The sequence below is a fragment of the Leptosomus discolor genome, chromosome 1 (genome assembly GCF_034619465.1).
Source record: "Leptosomus discolor isolate bLepDis1 chromosome 1, bLepDis1.hap2, whole genome shotgun sequence".
In the NCBI taxonomy this organism is placed as follows: domain Eukaryota; kingdom Metazoa; phylum Chordata; class Aves; order Leptosomiformes; family Leptosomidae; genus Leptosomus; species Leptosomus discolor.
In genome coordinates, this window is record NC_141391.1 from 34,622,178 (window position 1) to 34,631,646 (window position 9,469).

At 55.6% G+C, this 9,469-nt stretch overlaps 1 protein-coding gene across 1 annotated transcript; it reads right to left on the reverse strand.

Moving 5' to 3' along the window:
* Positions 1-1,940: 1,940 nt before the first annotated feature.
* PCDH8 (protocadherin 8) lies at positions 1,941-5,559 on the reverse strand. Its single transcript, XM_009952324.2, has 3 exons — positions 3,148-5,559; positions 2,794-3,004; positions 1,941-2,314 (listed from the first exon to the last, which is right to left on the reverse strand). Exons 1-3 carry the CDS (start codon positions 5,557-5,559, stop codon positions 1,941-1,943), a joined length of 2,997 nt encoding a protein of 998 aa, XP_009950626.2.
* Positions 5,560-9,469: the final 3,910 nt, after the last annotated feature.

The following is a 9,469-nucleotide window of genomic DNA, read 5'->3' on the forward strand; positions in this document are numbered from 1 at the left end:
GAGTCTTGCATCAGCCTGATTTCAATTCCCTTCAAGTACAGCCTCTGAAGCTCTCTGTCCACCACAAATCTTCATGCAGCCACTTTTATGAAGCCCCTGTTAAAACTCAGATGCTGTGTGCATAACAACTCGGTCGGGCTCTACCACTCTTGCTATGTGGGCTTGATAAAGCTGGAAGTCGGGGGAGAAAGGGGATTTCTGTTGGTTAAGGGACATGCAGGTGGGTTACTGTTTTCTACTTACATTTTGAGACACAAAGTCTAATAGGACCTTGTTTATGTCTAAGAAGGCTTCATATTTTCTTTGTGAGTTGTCTTCTCTATAGATATGCCATAGTAATTAGACATATAACTGGAGAATTCAGAATAAAACCCAAAAGTTTTGCCAGGTACAAGTTTCTGGGTTACTGATTTGTACAAAATGTGAAATTATATACTTCAAGGGAGGAGCAGTTCTTCCTTCTGGAAAAGTTCAATCTAATATTAAAACTCCAATAGAAGCATCATTTCTGGTATAAGCATTTCTTTGAACACAGAAAGAAATGCTCATGCTTCAGTTTATTTCATTAAATGCTCTTCTATACCTGATTTCAGCAGAAGAATTTGAGATCTGCTTTTAGCTTGAAACCTTGAGGGGAGGGAATTTCAAAGCTGTGTATGATTTTTTTTCAGGACTGTCATTTCTGGGAGAAAAATACGTATCACAGAAAAACTCAACATAATCAACATTTATTCTTTCTGTTTTACGCACAAATATAAGCTAATCCTTTCTCTTAACGTGTGCATGTATGTACACAAATGCAAGTTACTGTCCTTTAGTAAGGCTGCCCTAACAAGGGACAAACATACAAGCACATACTTATGCAGCTTGACTCAAATCAAGGCCTCAGCCAGATCAGAAAGCAAAGTGCTCGAGTAGCTGCTGATGCAAAGACACTTGCACAGCACGAACTCTGCAGTTGATGGACGTAACTTCATTTGCTTCACTAAAATTACACTGCTTCCCACCAGTGAAGGATCAAGCTGGAAGAACTCAGGCCAGGTAGTGAAAAGCAAAGGCCCGCTCCGTCATACATCCCTCCCTCTCACCCTGCGACCCATCATTAAAATCTCTAGAGCTAAGCCTCCAGTGAGGTGTTGCCTGAGATGAAGGATGGGCAAGACTAAAAGTAGCATTGTGCATGCTCCTCCCCGCTTCATTTCTCTGCACAAAATACTTTTGTTGACCTGCAAAGACCTCTACGGTCTGAAGCATGAAATCCACGAACAGATCCTCCAACACATCACAAAACCTTTATTAGTGTTTATCAGTGACACAGATTACAGGAACCAAAGGCAATTAAATAACATTTAAGCTGACCACAGACTCAAGAAATACAAGTCACATTTGGCAAGGCAAACTTCTCAGTACACTGGGTTGCTTAGGTTATTATTACACTGTGAAAAAGGAATTTCCCTTACAAGGTTCTACATATTCAGGATATTATTATTAATTATTATTACTGTGTCTTTCAGACAGTTCCTTTGGCAAGAATTCCCATTTTTTAATCTTTTATTATATAAAAATATAACCAATTTTCATTATGTACAAACATTACATTACACAATGTACAGGTTAAAAACACTACAAAAAATGGCAGGCCATGGGTGAACCAAAAGCAAAAAAAACCCGATGTAGAAAACATGAAAAACAAATTTAAATACTGCACATTTCATAAAAATTACATTAACTACAAACAATATTTTTTTTTTTTTTTTTGTTTGCAGGTTTCAAACAGTACTGACGTGATTGGAAATCTTTCCCAACAACTTCGTTTTTAAGGCACATCTTGCATATTTACACATACGACACCAGATCCGGTCAATAACTTAAAGGCTCTCGGGAGTGACCTAGTCGTGTGCGCGCAGGGACGTGTGTACTTGGGTGGGGAGCGTGTTGGGCTACGCTTTCTCAGCCGTGTCAGTCTGGGGGCCCAGGTATCTAGTCGAGGGGGCTGGGTAGAGGGGCACCCCGATCTCCTGGAGGTCAGGGAGCCGTGCGGGGCGCGGCGGGGAGAGGAGGGTGATCGTCCGGTCAAAGTCCCTGTGCAGCACTTTCTCGTAGACGCTCTGAAGCCCCACTGTTTTGGGCAGCTGGGCTTGATAAAAGTTGTCCCTGCGAAGGGGATCCCTGGGCAAGGACGTGCTCTTGCAGAAGGTGGAGAGGGGTGCCGCAGGATGGGGAGAGGGGTGAGGGTTGGCTCGGCCGCAGGAGGGGCTCCAGCAGCGGTCTGAGTGGCCCAGGATCTTGCACTCGGCTGTGCATGCCCACAGACCTAAAGAGAGGGAGAGAGGGAGGAGGAGAAACCCGTCATTACTGCAGGAATAAAGCCACATAATTCCTAATCCTCAGAGTTATCAGTCACAGGATGATTCAATGCACTGGCGGTGGGAGTTGGGAGGCGATGCTCTATGGCACAGTGAAAAAACCCCGCTTGGGAAGGTTATGTCGTTTTGCTAGGGACACTCCTCCCAATCCTAACTTTAAGGGAAGCTTTTTGGGAAGGGAAAAAACCCCAATCCTGCAGTACTTCCAGCACCTGCTAATTTGTGCTGGGTGCTCAGTGCGGAGAGGTACCAGCATCTAGCAGCCTGCTATGAAGAGACGGGCGGTTTGAGTCACACAGCATCAGGCTTCCCCCTCCAGCTGCCTAGTCACTGTGCCCCAGGGATGGGTCTCTCTGTCCACCTCCCCATCCGCCCCTCTGTCTGTCTGTCCGGAGGGGCCAGCCCAGAGCAGGGGCTCAGCCCTTACCATTCTGCATGTGCGTGATGAGATCTTTCTTCAAGGCATCTCCGCTGATATCCGAGTCGCTGTCGTTAAAATCACTGTCGCCCTTGCCGCTGTCTTTGCCACTGAACTTCTCTGCCTCTCGGCCAGAGATGGTGTTGAACGAGTGCCCCTTCCAAATGGCAACAGGGGGAGCAGGCTCCTTGCCGTAGCTTGGAGCTGCAGTGAAACCCTGCTGGGGTGAGGTGGGGGGAACAAAGGAGAGGTGAGAGAGGGAAGCAGTGAAGGGTACCTCAACATCAGAACCGCATCTCTGCGATTCACATCCTCCGAGACCCCTCCCACCTGCCGACCCCCTTCCCCACAGCAGGACCTTACCTCCCCACTCGGTCCTCTGAGCCTCTTCTGGCCTTCGTAGAGGCAAGTGCTGTCACTGCTGCTCTCAGCAGTGGAGATCTCTTCGGCAGCTGGAGAAGGGTCAGGGCTGGTGAAAGAGGTTTTGCTGGGAAAGGTTCGTACCTCAAATACATTCCCCCTCTGGCTGCCCTCCTCCTGCCGGCCCTTCTCCAGGTGGGAGATGTCTATCTGGTCCTTCAAGGAAGCGTTGTTCTTGATCTCGTTCCCCTTCTTGCGCCTGTTGCAGGTGGTGGCGATGGTGATTATGGCCACCAGGAGGAGGGTGCAGCTTCCTGCCAGGACGATGATCACGATCAGAGGGATGTCCCACTGCAAAGCCTTTCCTTCCCAGGAGCTGGGCTTGGCTAGCTCCTGGATACTGGAAGGAGCAGTGGCGGTCACCAGGAAGTTGACTGTGGCAGTTGTGGCCAGGGGGGGTCTGCCGTTGTCTGTCACAGTGAGGATGACCTTGAACAGCTGTCCCAGCTCTTCAGAGAGGTCACCCCTCAGCACAATGTCCCCAGTGCTTGGGTTGATGGTGAAAAGGTCCTGCTGGGGCTCTTCGAGGAAGGCAAAGGTGAGCTCAGCATTGGGCCCATCATCTGCATCTCGAGCTTTGATCTGGGCCACCAGGGAGTCACGGGACGTCTTGCTGGACACGCCAATTTCCACTGTCCCGTTGGTGAGCACTGGATGGATGATGATGGGAGGGTTGTCATTCTGGTCCACCATCCTCACTTTAACAAGGGTGCTGCTGGAGAGCTGTGGGGAGCCTCCATCAGTGGCCTGGATCCTCAGGTCCAACTGCTTGAGGATCTCATAGTTGAACGTCCTGAGGGCATAGATGGCCCCAGTGGCGGGGTCCACCGAGACATAGGTGGAGATGGGGGCCCCCATGACCTGTGTCTCCAGGAGCCGGTAGGTGACCTTACCATTGTGGCCAAGATCGGGGTCGCGGGCTACCACAGTGGTGATGTAGGCACCTGGGGGGTTGTTCTCTGGCACGGCCACCTCGTACAGGGGCTTGGCAAAGAGTGGCGCATTGTCATTCTCATCGCTCACCCGCACTGTGTACTGGCGGACGGTCTTGAAGGGCGGTGAGCCCAGGTCCTCGGCCACCACGGTGAGGTTGTACTCGGGGATGCGCTCGCGGTCCAGTGCCGCTGTGGTGACAATCATGTAGCTGTCCTCGTAGGCACGCTGCAGGGCGAAGTGGTCATGGCCGCGGAGGCTGCAGCGCACCTGTCCGTTGGCACCCGAATCACGGTCTGAGGCACTGACGAGGGCCACGAAGCTCTCGCTGGCCGCTGCCTCACTGACGTAGGCCACACCAGTGGTGCTGGCGGCACCACGGAGGGCGCTGATGCTGATGCGTGGTGCATTGTCGTTGACGTCCGTGAGGCGCACGACGACGGTGCAGGTGGCGGCGCGAGGGCTGGCTCCACGGTCCTGGGCACGTACGTCCAGCTCGTAGGTGCGGGTGCGCTCGTAGTCCACAGCGGCCTCCAGCGTGAGGCGGCCCGAGCGCGGGTCGAGGCGGAAGAGCCGCCGTGCCTCAGGGGGCACTTGGCTGCTGAAGGCGTAGACCACCTCACCATTGGGGCCCTCGTCAGGGTCATCAGCGTCCAGGTCGAGCAGCAGGGAGCCGGGTGGCGCATCCTCGGGCAGCTCCACCGTGACCGAGGCCTGGGCAAAGGTAGGGCTGTTGTCATTGGCGTCGAGGACGCGGACGTGCACAGTGGCCGTGCCCGAGCGTGCCGGGCTACCACCATCCTTGGCCACCAGCTCCAGCGTGTAGGAGGGCTGGCGTTCGCGGTCCAGCTCCTGAAGCAGCACCAGGTCAGCGCAGCGTGCCCCATCCGCCCGCGTCTGCGCCTCCACGCCAAAGTGGCTGTTGAGGGAGACCTGGAAGCTCTGGATGGAGTTGGAACCCACGTCCTCGTCCACGGCCACCTCCAGCGGGAGGCGAGTGCCAGGTGCGGCGCTCTCCGACACCTCCAGTGCCATCTGGGCACGGGGGAAGCGTGGCGCGTTGTCGTTGATGTCGCGCACCTCCAGCTCCACGTGCACCAGGCGGTAGCGCTCCCGCCAGCAGCTCACCACGTCGAAGGCCAGGACGCACTGGGGGGCCTGCCCGCACAGCCGCTCCCGGTCCAGCCCCGCTTCACCGATGCTCAGCTGCCCGTCCTCCTCCCGCACCCGCACCAGCGAGCTGTTGCTGAACTGCCGCATCAGGCGGAAGCTCATCTCCCCCGGCGCCTTCACCGGCATCTCGTCGGCCAGCGTACCGATCACGGTGCCCGGCGCGCCCTCCTCGTCGGTGCGGTACCTCACCGTCTTGCAGCGGGACAGGGCCAGCAGGCAGGTGACGGCCAGCAGCCGCAGGGGGCTCATGGCACTTGCGCGGGGCTCAGCCCGACGGTGCGGTCCGGGGTGATGCCGGTGCTCGGTACCCGGGGGGGGGGTTGATGCGCGGTACCGGGACGCGGCTCCGCACCCCCTCCGCCGCCGTCTGCGCCCCCTCCGCGCCTCCGCACGGCCTTTCATAGACGGCGGTATGCAAATGAGCGGGCGGCGGAGCCAATGGGAGGCGGCGGGGCGCGGGCGGCGGGCGGCCCCCGGCGGTCCCCGAACCGGGGCGGCTCCGGCAGCCGGCGGGAGCGGGGGCGCGGGGCGCTCGCCTTTGTTTTCTTTAACTCTCCGGGGTTTGGGGTTTTTCCTTTTTTCCCGGCATTATTCCTTTTTTCCTCCCTTTCTCTCTTTTTTTTCTTTCTTTCTTTCGTCCCCTCCCGTCTTTTCCCTCTCTCCTGAGTGGTGGCGGCGGCGGAGCCGGCGCGGGGAGCGCGGAGTAAAACGCGCGGCGGGGTTTGTTAATTGTGCCACAGGTCGGACGGGTGCCGTGGCGTGGCATGTCGCGCCGTGTCGTGGCATGCCGTGTCGTGTCGTGGCATGTCGCGGTGTGTCGCGGCACGGCGCGCCGCGTGGGCGCGGGTGGGGGCGCGGGGCGGCGGCGGGCGCGGATTAGCGGGGTGCGGGGGGGGGGGGAGGCTGGGGGTGGTGGTGCGGAGCGGCATTCAGCTGCGCGCCCGGAGTGGTGTGTTACTCGCGTGAGAGCCTGTGATCAGCGCCGTAAGTCGCCTTTCAGGAGGTGTCCCCGCATGCTTTAGTATGCATGTCACCGCCCGGGTTTCTTAAGCCTGGGGCACTAGCAGGCGAGGAAAAAGAAAAAGGAAAAAAAAAAAAAAAAGAAAGAAAGAAAGAAAAAAAAGTTCCAAATAGGATTTAGCATAAGCTTGAGGAGATTTGGAAAGGTTTCAAAGATCAGGCTGTATCAAAGGCTTATGAAGCCCTCGTTAGCTGTAGAAATATAATAGCATGGCAGGCTATCCCATTCGAGGAACCAATGTCTGTATTATTTCACTGTGACAGGCTAAAGGGAGAGAAAGTTGAACAGTTTCCACAGAGGAGTTGGACTAAGTTGAATATAATGAGCAAACGCCACATGTATCCATTATGTCCCTCTATTCATTCCCAATCACTGCCATAACTCTTTGACTAAACGATGATGAGCGCTGAATTACACACAATGCCCCGCTCATATTAAAATACATTTAAGACCTATCCCTCCTGGTGCCCTGTTACGCCTATTCACGGGATTTTCTTTTTGTCCTAATAGGGCCTCTCTGGGAAGCAACACCAGTCTCGTTCCAGAAGAACAAAAATAACAGCATGAGGCTGAAACCTGGCACGAACCGGGGGGAACGAAACCATCTGCCCCGCAAGCACCGGGGCCGCGGGAGGAGCCCGGCACTGCCTCCCGGCCCCGCCGTGCCGGGGCGGCCGTGGGCAGGGCGGCCGCTGGCCTCGGCCCGCGGGGGAAGCCGGGGGTCCTGAGGGGCATCCGGCTCCCCGGGAAACTGCATGCCCTTCCTTCCCTCCTTCCTGCTTTTCCTTTTTCCTTCTTCCTTCCCCTTCCCCTTCCTTCCCTTCCCTTCCCTTCCCTTCCCTTCCCTTCCCTTCCCTTCCCTTCCCTTCCCTTCCCTTCCCTTCCCTTCCCTTCCCTTCCCTTCCCTTCCCTTCCCTTCCCTTCCCTTCCCTTCCCTTCCCTTCCCTTCCCTTCCCTTCCCTTCCCTTCCCTTCCCTTCCCTTCCCTTCCCTTCCCTTCCCTTCCCTTCCCTTCCCTTCCCTTCCCTTCCCTTCCCTTCCCTTCCCTTCCCTTCCCTTCCCTTCCCTTCCCTTCCCTTCCCTTCCCTTCCCTTCCCTTCCCTTCCCTTCCCTTCCCTTCCCTTCCCTTCCCTTCCCTTCCCTTCCCTTCCCTTCCCTTCTTCCTTGCCTCCTTCCCTCTTCTTTCCTTCCTTTCCTTTCCCCTTTCCCTTCTTCCCTTTCCTTCTTCCTTCCTTCCTTTTCTCTTTCCTCTCCTTCTTCTATCTTTCCTTTCCCTCTTTCCTCTCGTTTTATTTTCCTCCTTCTTTTCCCTCTTCCCATTCATCTTTTCTTTCCTTCTTCCTATCCCCCTTTCATCTTTCCTTTCCCTCTTTCCATTCATCTTTCCTTTCCTCCTTCCTTCCCTTCTTTTCCTTCCTCCTTGCTTCCACCCTTCCCTCCTTCCTTCCCTCTTCCCACTTGTCAGGGAGCCTCAGAGATACGCTCTAAAGGAAGAGGGGGGACAAACGGAATGGGGGCCGTGCCCCCCCCCCCCCCCCCCCCCGCTTTCCTTCGGACACGGGATAAAAGCCCTCCGCCCCGCTGCGCGCACGGAGCGACGGAGCATCCCGAGGGGCTCCATCCCCCGCGGTTCCGCGAGGGGCCGCCCCTCTCAGCGGGGGGACCCCAGGGCGCTGCGAGGGGGTCGTTGCGCGGGGTCGTTGCGCGGGGTCGTTGCGCGGGGTCGTTGCGCGGGGTCGTTGAGCGGGATCGCTGCGCGGGGCGGCACGCGCGCGCGTGAGGGGGGGGGGGGGTGCGGCGCGGCGGGCTGCCCGCAGCGCCGGCTTATGGAAATGGGATTTAAATCGCGGGGGGCGCGGGGAGGGGGGGCAGGCTCTGCCGCCGACAAAAGCTCCCCCAACGCCTGGTTTCCATACGAAAAGCCTCCGCGGAGCTCTTTGCTCTCCCCCCGCCGCCGCCCCCCGCGGGAGCTCCGCGGACGGCCGTCTGGCGGGGCGGGGAGCAGCTCGGCCGGACCGGGTCACCTTGGGCCGGACCGGGCCGGGGGCCGGGGTCTGGGGGGCCGGGGGCGGGCTGCGTGCCTGGGAACGGGGCTGCCGGCCGGGAGCGGGCAGCGGGCAGCGGGGCGGCCCCTCGTGTGTAACAGGATTATCTTTGCCATTTCAAGTTCCATACAGCATGTAATTTATTTTTAATTAGGATTAGATCGAGCAGGGAAAGAGACCAGACCTTTCCCCCCCCGCCCCCCCCCCCCCCCCCCCCCTTCCCACTCCCCAGCTCCCCCTTCCCGCAAAGGCATGGTTATTCCACGAGGAGCTCTTATTCTTTATAAAAAAATCAATCGATCGATAAACCAGGACCTTCGTTCACCTCCCACGCACTTTGCAGGAGAAAAGGGTGCAAAGGGCTGTGTTTTCAATGTGTGCTCAAGTATCTGCATCAGAAGAGGCTTGGAAATCCTTCTCCTTTCCCATCCACCCGGTTCTCAACTCACACACTTTCGATCGAAACCCATTCTTGAGAGGGTTCCAGTGGGGTCTTGCTCCTCTTGCCTTTTTTTTTTTTTTTTTTTTTTTTTTTCCAGAGGACAAATGCACTTTCTGTCTGCCTGAGTTATTCTTTTTCCACATTTGTGACTTTGATTTAAAAACCCCCACATATCAGTCGCTCTGCTGGAGCAAAGCCTTCTCCCCGATAGTTTGGATAGAGTCCATTACAGAAATGTTCTGAAAGGCTGGTGAAGAATCCCATTTTACAGCTCAAAAATAAACATACGGATCAGCTGCATTAAAAGCACTTCTTTGAAATATTGTGGTTAAACAGCCCAGATTGGTTGATTGCTCCATGCGGGGACATATGTTCTTGCAAACTGTGCGTATTGTTACTAATGGGGATTCTCACACCATAGCCTTTCCTTTGAATCTGAGGCACTGGCGGTTTCTCCGGAGCTGTTGCAAGGTTGTTTTAATAATTTACCACCTCTCTTGCACTTAGTGTTGTGGTGGAGACTCAGAGCCTGCTAAGAAGGAGGTGTTTTGCAGTGTCCGGAGGTCTGATCTCTGCTGCCAACCTCCTTCCCGTACCTCTTAGATAGAAATCGAAGCTGCTCTGAGAAGTGAGTGTCAGGCAAAGGAAAAAA

Bases quoted from the DNA above. Each gene is read 5' to 3' on its own strand.
- PCDH8 (XM_009952324.2), bottom strand. From the start codon at position 5,559: ATGAGCCCCCTGCGGCTGCTGGCCGTCACCTGCCTGCTGGCCCTGTCC. The intron at 3,005-3,147 runs GTAAGGTCCTGC...ACCTCACCCCAG, and splicing joins TCAGAGGACCGAGTGGGGAG to CAGGGTTTCACTGCAGCTCC. The intron at 2,315-2,793 runs GTAAGGGCTGAG...CCCTCTCTTTAG, and splicing joins CATCACGCACATGCAGAATG to GTCTGTGGGCATGCACAGCC.